This window comes from Cervus canadensis, chromosome 16 (genome assembly GCF_019320065.1).
Source record: "Cervus canadensis isolate Bull #8, Minnesota chromosome 16, ASM1932006v1, whole genome shotgun sequence".
Classification (NCBI taxonomy): domain Eukaryota; kingdom Metazoa; phylum Chordata; class Mammalia; order Artiodactyla; family Cervidae; genus Cervus; species Cervus canadensis.
This window is the reverse complement of record NC_057401.1, coordinates 36,659,305-36,675,868: the sequence shown is the minus strand read 5'-3', so window position 1 is coordinate 36,675,868 and position 16,564 is coordinate 36,659,305. Positions and strand designations below refer to the sequence as shown.

Sequence of the window (16,564 nt, the reverse complement as noted above, 5' to 3'; positions counted from 1 at the left end):
CGAACAAAGCTGGTGGAGGTGATGGCATTCCAGTTGAGCTATTTCAAATCCTAAAAGATGATGCTGTGAAAGTGCTGCACTCAATATGCCTGCAAATGTGGAAAACTCAGCAGTGGCCACAGGACTGGAGAAGGTCAGTTTTCATTCCAATCCCAAAGAAAGGCAATGCCAAAGAATTTTCAAATTACTGCACAGTTGCACTCATCTCACATGCTAGCAAAGTAATGCTGAAAATGCTCCAAGCCGGGAGTTAAAAGTATATGAACCATGAACTTCCATATGTTTAAGCTGGATTTAGAAAAGGCAGATGAACCAGAGATCAAATTGCCAACATCTGTTGGATCATCGAAGAAGCAAGCGAATTCCAGAGAAACATGTACTTCTGCTTTATTGATTAGGCCAAAGTCTTTGACTGTGTAGATCACAACAAGCTGTGGAAGATTCTTCAAGAGATGGGAATACCAGACCACCTTACCTGCCTCCTGAGAAATCTGTTTGCAGGTCAAGAAGCAACAGTTAGAACCAGATATGGAACAACAGACTGGTTCCAAATTGGAAAAGGAGTATGTCAAGGCTGTATATTGTCACCCTGCTTATTTAACTTATATGCAGAGTACATCATGCAAAATGCTGGGCTGGATGAGGCAGAAGCTGGAATCAAGATTGCGAGAAAAATCAGTAACTTCAGATATGCAGATGACACCATCCTTATGGCAGAAAGTGAAGAGGAACTGAAGAGCCTCTTGTTGAAAGTGAAAGAGGAGAGTGAAAAAGTTGGCTTAAAACTGAACATTCAGAAAACTAAGATCATGGCATCTGGTCCCATCACTTCATGGCAAATAGATGGAGAAACAATGGAAACAGTAAAAGACTTTATTTTCTTGGGCTCCAAGATCACTGCAGATGGTGACTACAGCCATGAAATTAGAAGACCCTTGCTCCTTGGAAGAAAAGCTATGATAAATACAGATAGCATATTAAAAAGCAGAGACACTACTTTGCCGACAGAGGTCCGTCTGGTCAAAGCTGTGGTTTTTCCAGTAGTCATGTATGGATGTGAGGGTTGGACTATGTCAAACGCAGAGCATTGAAGAATTGGTGCTTTTGAAGTGTGGTGTTGGAGAAGACTCTTGAGAGTCCCTTGGACTGCAAGGAGATCCAACCAGTCCATCCTAAAAGAAATCAGTCCTGAGTATTTATTCAGCTGAAGCTGAAACTCCAATTCTTTGGCCACCTGATGTGAAGAACTGACTCCTTGGAAAAGACCCTGATGCTTGGAAAGATTGAAGGCGGGAGGAGAAGGAGATGACAGAGGATGAAATGGTTGGATGGCATCACCGACTCGGTGGACATGAATTTGAGCAAGCTCCAGGAGTTGGTGATGGACAGGGAAGCCTGGTGTGCTGTAGTCGTTTGGGTTGCAAAGAGTCAGACACAACTTGGCAACTAAACTGAACTGATTCTAACAGATGGTTTTGATTTGCATTTTCTGATGATTAGAAATGTTGATCACCTTTCCATATACCTGTTGGCCATTTGTTTGTCTTCTTTTGAGAAATGTCTGTTCAGGTCCTTTGACCATTTTTAAATCTGGCTATTTGGTTTTTGGCTATTGAGTTGTTTGAGTTCCTTGTATATTTTGGGTATTAGCCAACATGTATGGTTTGCAAATAGTAATTTCCCCTGTCTTGTAGGTTGCCTCTTCACTCTTTTAATTGTCTACTTTGCTGTGCAAAATTTTTTTTATTAGACCTAATTCCACATATCTATTTTTACTTTTGTTGCCTGTCCTTTTAGGGTCAGATTAAAAAAAATAATTGCCTAGACCAATGTCAAGATGTGTTTTTTTCCCCTATATTTGCTTCTGTTAGTTTTATAGCTTTTGATCTTATGTGTAAGTCTCTAATCCATTTTGAATTGATTTTTATACATGGTATGAGACAAGGGTATAGTATCATTCTATTGCATGTGGATATCCAGTTTTCCCAGAACCATGTGTTATAGAGACAGTCCTTCCTCCATTATGTAGCCTTGGCACCCTTACTGAAAATCAATTGACTGTAAACATGTGGATTTATTTCTGGGCTCTTTATTCTATTCCATTTTTCTATAGCTCTGTTTTTATTTCAGTACCATACTCTTTTGAGTACTGAAACTTTGTAATTTATTTTGAAATCAGGAAGTTTGATATTCTTCTTACTCAAGACTGGTTTGACTCTTTGGAGTCTTTTCTGGCTCCAAATGAATGTTAGGATTGTTTTTGTATTTCTATGAAAAATGCCATTGGGATTTGGTTAGGAATTGCTTTGCATCTATAGATCACTTTAGATATTATGGACATTTCAACATTATTAATTCTTCAAATCCATGGACATCTTTTTCTTTTATTTGTATCTTCTTCAGTTCTTCTAATTAATGTTTTTTAATTTTCAGTGTATGGATCTTTTGCCTCCTTGGTTGAATCTATTCTTACCTATTTTTTTAATTTTTATGCTATTGTAAATGAGATTTTTTTTTATTTCAGATAATTCATTGTTAGTGTGTAGGAACAAAAATTATTTTTATATGTTTATTTTGTGTGTCCTGCAATTTTACTGAATTTGTTTTTTGGTTCTAACATTTTTTTTGCATGAAAGTCTTGAGTTTTCTGTATGTAAAAAGCATGTCATCTGCAAACAGAGACATTTTAGTTCTTCCTTTCTGATTTAGATACCTGTTTTTTTCTTTTTCTGTCCAATTTCCTTGGCTAGGATTTCCAGTACCAATAGAAGTGGAGAGAGTGGACATTTTGTCTTATTTTTGATGTTTGAGGAATGGTGAAAATCTAAAAGCTTTTAGCATCATATTTTAGGTATGATGTTAACTGTGAGCTTATCACATATGAGCTTTATTATGTTGAGTTACATTGCTTACCTAATTTGTTGAGAATTTTTATCATGAAATGATACTGAAATTTTTCAATTTTTTTTTTCTGTATCAATTGATATTATCAAAAAGGGAGCGTTTACATGAAAACATGGAAAATTCATTAGTCCTGTCAGTTTGATCTACTCCAGTGGTTCTCAAAGTGTGGCCCTTGGACCAGCATCAACATCGCCAGGAAACTGTTAGGAATGTGAATAATTAGGTCCCACCTCAGACCTTCTGAGTCAGAAACTCAAATCACAGCTCTCTGGCTTGGGGCCCATCATCTGTGTTAACAGTCCCTCTAGGTGATTTGATTCAGCTATGAATTGAGAATCACTGATCAACTCTCACATTGAACACATATTTACTGGATCTCTTCTATGCTCTGGGAACTTGTGCTAGGCCTAGGATACAACAGTGAACAAGAATAACAGGAAACCGTCTCTCACAGAGCTTGCTGTTTGGGGAGGATCTGTAAACAACCAACTACGTTGGAGTGTGGAGGTGCAGTGAAAGTGAGGAGAAGGGAGTCCAGCTCTGGCCTGCCTCAGAGATGGTTTCTAGGAGAGCACAGAAGCATGAGGGAGGGTTGAAGTTAGCCAATTGAAGATGGGGCTGGTTCTGGGTGTAGGGTGAGGAGTTAGTTTCCAGCAGAGGTAGAGATAGTGGAAGGTCAAGTGTGTCTTCATGGATGGCTCAAGGCTTTTAGCAAGTTAAATGTCATCTGGCAGGAGTCCCCAGAGGCCAAGCCATCATAAGCCTTATCAGCTGTAAAGAGGGAAATAGGATACTTTATCCTGAGTGCAAAGGGGAACAAGAGTGACAGGGCCAGACTGACATTTAGGAAGATCAGACTGGCTTCACTTTTTTTTTTCATTTATTTTTTATTAGTTGGAGGCTAATTACTTTACAATATTGTAGTGGTTTTTGCCATACACTGACATGAATCAGCCATGGATTTACAAGTATTCCCCATCCCGATCCCCCCTCCCACCTCTCTCTCCACCCGATTCCTCTGGGTCTTCCCAGTGCACCAGGCCCGAGCACTTGTCTCATGCATCCAGCCTGGGCTGGTGATCTGTTTCACCCTAGATAATATACATGTTTCGATGCTGTTCTCTCAAAACATCCCACCCTCGCCTTCACTTTTAAAAATATATGGCAGGAGGGATGACCAAGTTAGAGCTGTTTCTGTAATCCATATAAGGAATTATTCCAGTTTACATTTAGGGTCGTGGCAGTAGTGATGGAAAGAAGTGGCTTCAGGAGCTATTTGAGAAGTAAAATCAATGAGAATAACTGACTCATTAGACATGGAGGAGTGAACAGTGGGATGAGAAGCCAGGTGTCTGGCATGGGCAGCTGAGTGCATGGAGGAGTCATTAGCTATGATACAGAAGGTGGTAAGAAGAACAGACGGGGAGGAAGGTGATTCAGGCTGTGAATGTAAGTAGGACAAATCTCTATGTCTGAAATATGAGGGACCATTTGAAGGCACTTCTTTTATTCACCTAATTACATCTGGTCTACTCAGTGGTGTTCTGTTAACTGAAGAGAAATCCAGGCTTCATATACATTATGAAGAAGTAATACTGTTTATCCATGGAGTCACTCCTTTCTTAGTGAAAAATTCAAAGAATAACTCTGCCATCTCTTTGTGCTGAAAGGTAATTTCTTACTTTGAATTCACATTTGTTAATATTTTTACTCAGCTTGTTAGTCACTCTTTTCATTAGATGAATTATAGGTTATGAAAATTAGATGATTAAAAAGTAGATTTTTAAAATAACTACCTATTTCACGTTTCATTAACGAGCAGTGAGATTTTGAACACATTTTCATTTATATTATAAAACAGCTGTGTGTTGGCTGCAGCGTTTTTTCCTTCTACTTTTTTGCTTGTAATTCAGGACTGACATTTACTTAGAAATGTTACTGAGAAATGTTACTTAGAAAACTGGGTGAATAAATGCTTTCTGGCTTCCGTCACTTTCTACCAGAATGTTCACAGCTTCAATTTTTTCAGTCTCTGGCTAGAGATCTGTTCAGGGATCTAGCAACCTAAGGGACACTGAAGTAAGTTGGTTCTCTGACTAATGATATTTCCACTAAAGGAACTCCATCTCTGTGCTGCTGCTTCTCTGTGTTTGGTGAAGCCGCTATCCTCCAAGAGAGCTACTTGGGCATATTTAGAGAATTAAAGCAATGATATGCACCAGAGTTAGCTCCTAGCTCCAACTCATGGGAAAGGCAGAGGTCTTGACAATCAAACTGAGCTTGTTTTGGATTGTGTATCTGTATAAATCCTCCCCAAATATAATTATATACAGTTAAAAGAGAAATGTGGCTTTTATTATTTTCTGTTTTATTCATTGCAGATGTAGACTAGTTCATGTACATTATGGGTTAAACAGACATCTGTAGGCTTCCCTGAACACCTAAACATAACATATTTTCTTTCTGTGAGAAAATGTGTCCCACATTCTAATGAAATTTTGAGGAAAAGTCTATTTCTAAAAGATGAACTACTTGTATAATGGAACAAAAAAAATCTTTTCCACTCAACTTTTTAGTACAAGTCCTAATACAGTTGATAGTTCTTCATACTGAAGTTTTATATATGTAACGTTGACTCAGCCATTCAACAGTAATTTTCCTTTCCTTTTTAATCACAATATGTTGTCATTTAAGCAATAGCCAAGACCTGTTTGACCAGCCCAGTTCTTATAAGGATCAGAATGACCAGCTCTCATTTCAACAACTGAATTGCCTTGCCGTATAAACACAGCCAAATATATTCCACATTAATATTCCTCATTAAGTATAGAATTCATTTGGAATAATAAATCAAGCTATACTTTTAATAAATATGACTGTGACTGTGCTATCACAGACCACCCCCAAATGTGGTAGGTAACTTAGGCAGGGATCAGCTATGGGCCTGTTGCTGGTCTTACCTGTCCTGTCTCAGAGGCTGACTGAGGCTGGCTGACTTGGGAGAGTTTCATCAGTTCCAACTGAGAAGGCTGGTATCTCTCCATCTATGGTTTCTCATTTTCTAACAACAGAAAATGTGGTAACGGTGGCAGAGGTCACAGGAGAATTAAGTCAGGTCCCAAGTGTTTTGTTTCATTTTATTTTGTGTTCACTAATGTCCCATTGGCCAGTTCAAGTCAGAGGCCACCCCCTACCCATTTAAGAAGTGGAGAAATAGATTCTGCTTTTTGATGGGAATATCTGCAGGATAGCACTGCAAGGCTGTGGATGAAGAACGCTGAAGAACCTGTGGTCGTTTTTACATTCTGCCTCACCTCCACTGGCAACACAGGCAACAAATGATTAACGTTAAAACGTCTAGAATGTTAAAACTAGATGAAACAGTTTTCAAAGTTATCCATTTCATTTTTTATTTGATATGTTACTAATAGAAAAATTTTAATGTTTATTTTCAATTGAACTTTTATTTAATCTACATTTTTATACAGTTCCCAAGTTCAAGTTTTGCTGCTTTCCATAGAGTGTTGTTGTTTGTATCTTGATTCTGAAAATATATATAGTATTTCTCCCTTAATCTGAAACAGTGTCATTAGTGATGCCAGATTTTATTCCTAAACAACTGGATTGAAAGCGAACTAGTTAGTTGCTCAGTTGTGTCTGACTCTTTGTGATCCCATAGATTGCACCCACCAGGTTCCTCTGTCCAGGGAATTCTCCAGACGAGAATACTGGAGTGGGTTGCCATTCCCTTCTCCAGGGGATCTTCCCAGCCCAGGGGTTGAACCCAGGTCTCCTGCTTTACAGGCAGATGCTTTACCATCTAGTGTTAAATAGACAACTCTAACCTGTAGATGTTCTTCCAAGTCTTCCCCGTGGAGAAATTTAAGTACCTCCTCCTTCCACATGGTGTCTCTGTTTAGACTCTGTTTAGACAGACTGAGAGAACTTAAAGATGCCTTGGAGACCATCTTCTACCCAAACCCCTCATTTAACCTGTCAAGAAATAATCCCTGAAAATCCAAGTTACTTGCCCAAGGCCACACAGCCAGTCAGTGGTAGAGGTGGAGCTGCAATGGCCAGGGCCTCCAATTGCCAGTTTAATGCTTCTTCCACTGTTAATGCTTGTTCCCCTTCTTCTCTTAAAATAGCCAAGGGACGAGTGCATCTAGTTTCTCTCTCAGGTTACAACCACTGTTGGATTTTCTAAGGTAAACCGTAGGTCATTTCCTCTTAGCCTCTTCTCCAGTCTCCCCATGCTATCATGTAGAAATTGAGACGGCCCTGCTTGGAACTTATCAGATCTGCCATTCTCAGCCAGACAATATCTGCATTTGTCTTTACCACTAGTATTTATATTGAGTGCATAGAGCATAATTCCAAGTTTCTGAAAACATGCTTATAATTTGAGAGTTACCCTTTGTTTATAAAACCTTGAAAACAATTACTTAAATTATTTTTGATCAGATTTTAAAGGAAGTAATCATTCATTTAAGATGACTGAGTTGCAAGACCATATGCTTCTGGATACCAAAATTATACAACCCTTGGTGGAAATTTTCATTTTTATAGCTTGAATTTTTTTGCCACGTTTGACTTGAAATCAAATGGCAAAAACTGATGCAGGTTCATACTATGCCTTTTACACATGATGTGTAGGCTTCTCAGCTCAGTGGGCTGAGCAAAAGTGGACGTGGCCTTGACAAATGACTGACTGTTGCAATGGTGTTTCCAGGAGGCTTATCGGGAGGAGCAGTTGATCAACCGGCTGATGCGACAATCCCAGCAGGAACGCAGGATCGCTGTGCAGCTCATGCACGTTCGGCACGAAAAGGAAGTTTTATGGCAAAACAGAATTTTCAGAGAAAAGCAATATGAGGAAAGACGGCTTAAAGACTTCCAGGATGCTCTTGATCGAGAAGCGGTAAACGATACCTCCCTTAACAATCCTTCTAAGGTTTCTTTTGATCCTTTCTACCACGTCAAGGTAAACAGGGCTGCATTTAGGTGCCAATCATTTCATGAGTCAGTTTTTTTATATGATCTCTTTATATCTCCCTGTTTTTACTTTTGTACAGCTGCACCAATGGTGCACATAGCATCCACATACTATACTGTCTCCCTTCAGTCTTGATTCTTCAAATATTTCACACTCACCACCAGTCCTTGTGTCCACGTCTCTCTGGTCTTTTTGGTTGTCTGAAGGTCTCCAGTAGATTCCTCAACAACTGCTCATGGGAACACTATTCCCTGAGTGCTTGTGTGTTGATAACAATATGTGCCTTTTATACAAGTCAGTTTTGCCCTGTATAAAATCCTTAGTTCACATTTTCTTCCCTTGACTATCTTAAACACTTTATTCCATTTTCTTCAGGTATAAAGTGTTGCTGTCCAAAAAAAAAAAAAAATGATAATCTAAGTTTCATCTCCTTGAGTCATTACTGTTGTTTTTTAGATGTATAAAGGACTTTCTTTTTCTTTAAGATCCACTAAGTTTACTGGGATGTTACTAGTGTTCATTATTCTAGGTGAATACTATTCTCAGGAAATGGGAGTATTTTCAAGCTGTCTCCTTTTTATAAGATACCATGAGTCTTTAATAAGCAATACCTTGCTTTCTAGTAAAATAAGATTTCCCAGGCCCATATTGTAGTCTTTTTCCCTCAGAACTAGAACAAGCCATTTTTACAGGGGACCCTGGTTGATTGTAGTTGAGAACGGTCACAGAAGCCAAAGTATGGGTGCCAGGTATGCTCTTGGCCAACATGATATCATTGCGTTAAGGTCCTCTATAGCTCTGAAAGTCAAAGTATCAATCTTTTAGTTATTTGATATATTAGCATCTTTCTTATTTTTACATGTACAGTTTTAATAACCAAAATAGATTTATATTATCAATGGATTTATATGGATCACTTCTCATCTTTTTCCTATTGGGGTTGTTTCAAATTTATACAATCCATTAATCTGGATTTGATTGAAGAAGTATAAAACTCACATGGGAAGCATTTTAGATAGCTTGTCTTTACTGTCATAAAATATTCATAAAACCAGGCTGTGCAGAAGAGAAAACCTTACGGAAAATAGGAAGGGAATGCTTTATGTATAAATCAATATAAATATGCTTTATAAACCATGCTGATCATGGTGTTCACTGTGATATTTCATGAAAATGAATTGCAATTTTGAGAAATACCATTTGGAAAGTACTATATTCCCAAGAGTCAGGAGACTCACCAGTGCTTTTGCCTTTGTAGAACAGATATAGCCAAAACGTTTGGAGGAGGGCGGGGAGCCATACCCGCTATGTTAGACCTGTGTAATCTCAAGTGTCTTCAAGGGGTGAATTATTTGGAGGATTGTTTCATTTCTCTTTGACAAGAGTAAACTTGAATGGATTCAGTGGCATTTGCTTACATGAGAAATAAGTGCCTATTTACTAAATATGTTTTTTCACAAGCCTAGTTAATTCCGTGCAGAATAGCAAAGTCCTAGTCTCTTGGAACAGGACTGCTCTCACTGTGATGAGCAGCATGACCTGTTCTCTCTTTACCTAGCTTGAACTCATTTCAGAGGATTGAGACACTCTGTCTACCAGAGCCTCAGAGGTTAGAATTGTGAGGCCCTGAATCCCCTGAAAAAAAAAAATCAGATCCCTTTCTCTTACCTGATTCTTTTTTCCCAAAGCTGAGGTATCTGCCTCCCCAGCACCCTTCCCTCTGAGATAACTTGTTTTCACAGTTTGAATGTATTACCTCCTGCAGTAGGAGTGGCTGGTGCCTCAGTAGGGAGTGAGGAAAGGGAGAAAGAGAGAGAACGTCATGTTTCTCACCATCAGGAGTTGGTTTTGCTTTTAAGTTAAATATGCTGATCTCTTTTTTGAAGGCAAGTGGGCATCAATTCTATTTTAATTAAAACAGTTCCTAAAAAAACAAACAAACAAACAAAAAACCAGTTCCTGATTTCAAATTTCGGTGCCACCTGCTATTATTAGCAATAATTCATTGCAATAATGTTTACCACTTGTGAGTATTACTTTGAGTCCAGCACTGAGTTGTATTCATCTCATGCATTATCATTCTCACAGCGTCATTGGCAGTGGACCCTGCTTGTATCTACATATCACATGTCAGGAAAATGAAACTTAGAAAGCTCATAAGTTGCACAGCTTGGTGGAGAAGCCAGAGCACAGTGGCTCTCAGAGTCTAGGCTCATCACCACTGAGATTTACTGCCTCCCACAGATTTCCTTTCTCCTTTTCCTTCTTTCTTTATTTAGGGCTGCAACCCACTTTGCTGTGATGGGACCGGAAATTGTGGTGGGTTTAGCATGGGGGAGGAGAAAGGGGTAGAAATAGCAGACTCTAAGGCTTCAAAAGAAGGAAGAAAGGCCTGGAAGGAAAGAGAGAGTGAAGAGGGAGGAAGGGAGGGAGGAGAACTGAGAGGAAGCTGTTTTGTTCCTGCAGAAGGAATTTCTGGGCTCCTAAGGTTTGAGTTCCATAGCATCCTAAATATTCCACATGCCTTCCAGGCTTTTTGTAGTATCAGTAAACCCACCTCACAACCTATTTCACTGGCTCTCTCCATAAAGTCTCACCTGACTGCTCCTAGACTCTCAGATTTCTCTTCCCTTCACACTTTGAGAAGCATGCCGTAAGCATACTTACACGCTTAAACCAGGTGCTACAAAGCAATACAGCAAGGATAATAAGTACTAGTGTAATTCCTGAACCTGCCAAATGTTCAGGATCTACGTTACAGGTCACCTAAGCTAACTCCTTTCCCAGCAAAAATAAAGCAAACTCACAAAATAAAGCAGCAACAACAAAACAAATGAAACTTCCCTTGGATTCAGCGGACAGTAGCAGCCCATTGTCATGTATTTTGCCCCTTGTGACTAAGGTGTCTGCTCTCACAGTTAATTTCTGTTCATGCCAAGTCTTTATACCATCCCAGCCTCACAGTGAAGAGATGGAGATGTAGGAGGTTTCAGTTTGGCCCAGGTCCTGTAGCTAGTGGGGCTTCCCGGGTGGTGCAGTGGTAAAGATCTGCCTGCCAAAGCAGGAGATACCAAAGGTGTGGGTTCGATTCCTGGGTTGAGAAGATCACTTGGAGTAGGAAATGGCAACCCACTCCAATATTCTGGCCTGGAAAATCCCATGGACAGAGAAGCCTGGTGGGCTACAGTCCAGCAACTGAGCACATATGCCATGCCTGCAGCTAAGACTTGATTCCTGTACAAAGTGAGGCTTGAATTCAACCACAGCTTCTCCAGGCCCACATTAACCACCACTGTACATTCATTGGGTTACCTTGCAGGAGGCAGGTCTTGTTTCTGGAGCATGTCAGCACATGATTGAATTTCTCAAGGAGTTGGTATAACTATTTGAAAACATTTGGTTGTGCCAAGTTTGGCCTTTTACTTGGTATAAGGCAAGGGTTCCCTAAACAAAATAAGAGTGCAAACCAAGCAGAGGGTGATGCCAAACCGTTTAAATATTTTCCTACTTTCTATATAAATACAAGTCTTTATGAATTTATCAATTTATTAAGGCTGTAACAGCAGAAGGTTTCATTGTCTAAACACATTTAACATTTGTTGGCAAATGTGTGATATTCTCAAGCCAGTATAATCAGGGGATTTCCAAAATATTTTCTAAGTATAAATCAGTATTCCAGAAGTCTCTTGCTAAAAGACATAGGGCATTAGCCAGAGTAGATATGTCAGATTAATTAGTCTTCTGAGATGGGCACGAAGCAGCCAGCCATGCTTGGTGCCCTGCACAACTTGCCTGTTTCTCTGTGACCCCCAAATCTCTTTGCGGCCCATGAACTCAGGACTTCTTAAATACTTCAGATCCAATTTATCATTAATCCATGCAGCACACTTTTCTCCGCACTAGGTTTTGCTGATAACATAAGCTAAGGGTGAGCTATTTCTAATATTGTCTTTACCATCCTACTTAGTGCTTAATGTATTAAGGAGAAAGTGCTGTCTTATGATTTATCTTTTTCCTGATATAAAAGAAGGCTTCATTCTATTTAGAGATTTTTTTTTTTTTTAGCTATTGAAATGGTGACATTATTTTCACCTGAATCACTGTCCAGTTATGGTGATTTATGGGAGAGGAGTTTGGGGGAGAATGGATACATGAATATGTATGACTGAGTCCCTTTGCCGTTCATCTGAAACTGTCACAACATTGTTTGTTGGCTACACCCCAATACAAAATCAAATCTTTAAAATATATGTCTTTTCCTTCTCAGGCTTTAGCCAGACAAGCCAAGATTGACTTTGAAGAACAAGCCCTCAGAGATAAGGAAATTCATGAGCAGATTGCCATGGAAAGAGCTCAAGCTCGTTACAAAAAGCATTACTCAATATGTGCAGAAATTTTGGATCAAATACTTGATTTGTCCACTAAGGTGGCAGACTATCGATTGTTGACAAATAAGTAAGTGTTGTTTTTTTATAGTTAATACAATAGAGACACCACAGAAAATGAAAAAAGGGTAAGATTGTGGCACTAAATTGGGGAGTAAAGAGAGACAGTGATTATTCTTGGAAGACTAAGAGGTAGGGTCCAGAATACCTTGATTACAGACTTATTTCACCCAGTGACTAGCCTGATTTAATTTGTAGTTATGTCTTTTAACATTTAAAACTTGTGTCTAAGTTCTCTATGATTTACAAGATAACTATAATAATTCATTTAAAATATTAGGAACTTCCTAGAAGACTGGAATTACTTAAAGTTTTTTGTTTTACTAATCAAAATCACTTTTCATTGCACATTCTTTCTAAAAGGAGTCAACCTATTTGTAAGGAAACATTTAACAGTGCATAAAATATTAAGAATACACTGTATGCCAAAATCAGAACAAAGGATAGGACTTCCCGGTTTTCTAGTGGTTAGGATTCTGGGCTTTCACTGGCGTGGCCTGGATTAAATCCCTGATTGGTGAACTGAGATCCTGCAAGCCGTTTAGCATTGCCAGATAAAGTAGAAAGTTAAATACAAGGAATACATTAAAATATAGTTACACAGGTGTCAGTAGATATGCCAATTCCTGCAACTGAGCTGCAAATTTTATCTGCGCTTCCAGGTAGAAAAAACAAAAAGGGCAACACAGTTTGTCATATGATGTCTAATTCCCATTTCTAGCTCTTTACAGAATACATCACTCTTCTTGGTTCTCAGTTTAGAATAATGGTTTTCTCTTGTGGCCCCAGCTAAGATGCAATGAGTAGTGTAGTGGATCTGTGGAGAATGATCTCAGCAACAGCTTTTAAGCAAATATGCCATCTGGCTTCAGAGACCTATTTCTTGAGATGTCCTTTGCTGGAAGCTGAAGGGGAGTGATATCACTGCAGATCTCAGTGAAAGCAAAAGGATAAGGCACTCCACTCGTCTGTACACTTTTGATGTTATCCAGACTGAGATCTTCTTGAAAACCCACAGTGAAAAGAATGAAGGCCCCATGATATTCAGGGTCAGCAGAAGATGGGGAGACAATCCCATCACCTCTGGCCTGGACGGAACTTTCTCCACTGCTCTCACCCTGACAGCCATGTTTCTGACTTCAGTTCAGTTCAGTCTCTCCTTATCTGACTCTTTGCGACCCCATGGACTGCAGCACTCCAGGCCTCCCTGCCCATCACAAACCCTGGGAGCTTGCTCAAACTCATGTCCATTGAGTCAGTGATGCCATCCAACCATCTCATCCTTTGTCATCCCCTTCTCCTCCTGCCTTCAGTCTTTCCCAGCATCAGGGTCTTTTCCAGTGAGTCAGTTCTTCGCATCAGGTGGCCAAAGTATTCGAGCATCAGCATTGGTCCTTCCAATGAATATTCAGGACTGATTTCCTTTAGGATTGACTGATTTAATCTCCTTGCAGTTGAAGGGACTCTCAAGAGTTTTCTCCAACCCCACAGTTCAAAAGTATGTTTCTGACATAATACTGTATAAAAACTACTAAATGAAATAACATGATGATGAGGACATTTTGAAGATAAAACTATAAGGGTACAAGATTGAGAAAAGAAAAATAAGACTAAAAATGGAAATGAATTAAGGAGCAAATGTCTTAAAATACTTTTTCCTGTTAATATAAATTGAAAATTTTGAAATTGGAATAAAATTGTGAAGAAGTAATCTACAAAAGGGTTAAAAAGGAAAGGTGATACAATGCATTGTAATGATAAAAAATAGAGTAATAAGATAAAAAATAGAGTAATAGAATAAAAAATAGAATATAGTAGATTTAAATATAAAAACATAAAAAGATAATTCAGAGTGGGGGAAGTACAGCTTGATTTCTCTAAGTAAAAGCTCATAATTCAAAATTAAAACATAAACAGAAATCTTGTTCTGCTGTGGGAAAATGGAGTGGATGCCCCTTTCCTTATTCCCCCTACTAAGTACAGTGAAAAACCCTGGACATTGTGAATGAAACATGCATAAGAAGGCTCTGAAGATGGAAGGAAGGAGTGGGACTGGCTGATGACCTCAGGACTCTGTGATGAGCTTCCTCAGTTCTTTCTCTTTTTGCCTCACACATCCCAGATCAGAACTGAATATTCTGGAAACAGAGATACTAGTGGTGTAGACAAAAAATAACCCCAACAAGAACCTGCTGTCTCTAGTCGGTTAAGGAGCAGCCTAGCAAGATGGAAAACTATCAGACGATAACCAGTCTTTTCCAACTATCACGTGCAAGAAAAATGTAGCCCCACTTCCACCTCGGCCAGCAAAGGCAAGGAAGGAGCCTGTCTTCTACCCTCACAAGATTGTAACAAGGGACCCCATCACCCCCACCAGGGTACCATCCCAGAGGCCAGGTAGGAAGCGTGGACTTCTGCCCCCACCAGGCAGGACCGACCACTGCTCCCTCCCCACGAGGGTCATGTTAGAGGAGCCAAGGGAGGGTCAGGACCTTCACCATCGCCCGGCGGCCCCCACTGTGGTAGAGACCTTGTGGGGGGACAGAACTGCCACCTCCTTCATCAGCAACAAAGATGTGCTTCCCTCTGGTAATGAGGAGGTCCACATGGGGACTTCTGCCAACACCTGTCAGTAACATGATGGCCCCTTCTCCTTCCCTTGCTCAAGCAATATCAGAAAAAAACAGCTAGGACAGAAGGTTTATACATGATCCAGAGTGTCACAGCATAATCTAAAAATATGCAGACTTCAATTAATAAAGAAGCCATGCATCATACCAAAAACAAGGGAGAGCTCAAACTGAATGTAAAAATGAAATATATAAAATGAAATTTCCAGAGATATTAATAGCATAAGCTTTTAAGGGTCCTTTACTTTGAAATTTTGTGTCTAAAAAAGGCAACATAGAAATGCTTATATACTGGTTGAATTGTTCCCCTGCCCCAGAAAGCTATATTAAAAGTTCTACCCCTCCCATACCTCAGAGTGTAACATTGGAAATAGTCATCACTGATTATTTAAGATCAGGTCATACCCATGGAAGGTGGGGCCTTCATTAAAGATGCCTGGTATCCTTATAAGAAATAGAAAAGATGCACATAGCGAGAACACCTTATAATCACATCAGGACAGAGTCACACAGTTGCCAGTCGGAGAATGCCAGAGGTCCCCTGACACCTGCCTGGTAGAGCCTGGAAAGGAGACTCTGAGAAAAGTCTCAGACTTTTCTCACACGCCTGTTCCGTGAATGCCTCTGTTGGGTGAGGCTGTGGAGATAGTCTCAGCCATGCTGGCTGGGGGCCAGCATGAAAGGGGCTAGACGGTAATCACCTGTCCTAGGAGCAACGTTGAGCTTTCTTTTCACCCACAGAAGGATTATTTCTGTGTCAAATCGGTGACCTAAAAGTCTCCTTACAGAGCACAAACTTAACTAGTAAGGTGAGGACTTTCTGTGTGTATTGTTTTTGACTATTATTTTATGGAGTCATATACTAGTCTGACTTCTGTTACTCTCTAAATCTTGCTTTGTGAAAATTAATATTGAGAGAACATTGATTATATGAAGTCATTTTTATTTTAATGAAATATACACAAGATTTTAAAATTCCAGAAGTATTAATATCAAACTTTGAAGGGATCATTTGCTTTGAAACTTTAAGTGTCTTTTACTTGCAAGTGAATACAGTGTTTACGCATATATGTTAAGATCTCTTTAATCTCTACTACTGACCATCAAGATAACTTTATTCTCTCTGTACTTTCCTAAACAAGATGTTATCAACATTTTTTTTTCCAAGAGCACAGGGATATTCTTGGTATTAGCCTTCTTACATGAACTGACTTTTGTTAAGACTTCTTAACAAAATTATCAATATTCAGATAAGAGACCATTGATTCAGTAATTGCCACATTAAGTTTTTGACAATATATAGTTGTTAATCATTTACTTCAGCACAGGAGCCCATGCCATTTTAATAATTTTTATGTTAGAATTTTTCTATGCCTGAGTATATTAATTTATAAACTTCATATCTCTGTAATCTCTAATAAATATAAATATTTTATTAATGGAAAACAAAATATATTTGAAGTTTGCATTTAATGAAAACTACCCTTGGGGAGAAACATAACATACATAATATAAAATTTATCATTTTAACCTTTTTAAAGTGACTTTCAACCCTTTTAAAGTTCACTAGCATAGGGTACAGTCACACT

At 39.1% G+C, this 16,564-nt stretch overlaps 1 protein-coding gene across 6 annotated transcripts in view; it reads left to right on the top strand.

The window, feature by feature from the left end:
* The window catches only part of SPEF2 (sperm flagellar 2), a 187,896-nt gene that overhangs the window by 29,880 nt on the left and 141,452 nt on the right, over positions 1–16,564 (top strand). For all 6 annotated transcript variants that reach the window (XR_006273380.1, XM_043488877.1, XM_043488878.1 and 3 more), the window contains 2 exons: positions 7,637–7,825; positions 12,168–12,355. Coding sequence is in view for 5 of the 6 variants with exons in the window: in XM_043488877.1 (XP_043344812.1) it covers positions 7,637–7,825; positions 12,168–12,355 (377 nt within the window). In the remaining variant the exon portion in view is untranslated. The remainder of the gene's footprint in view (positions 1–7,636; positions 7,826–12,167; positions 12,356–16,564) is intronic.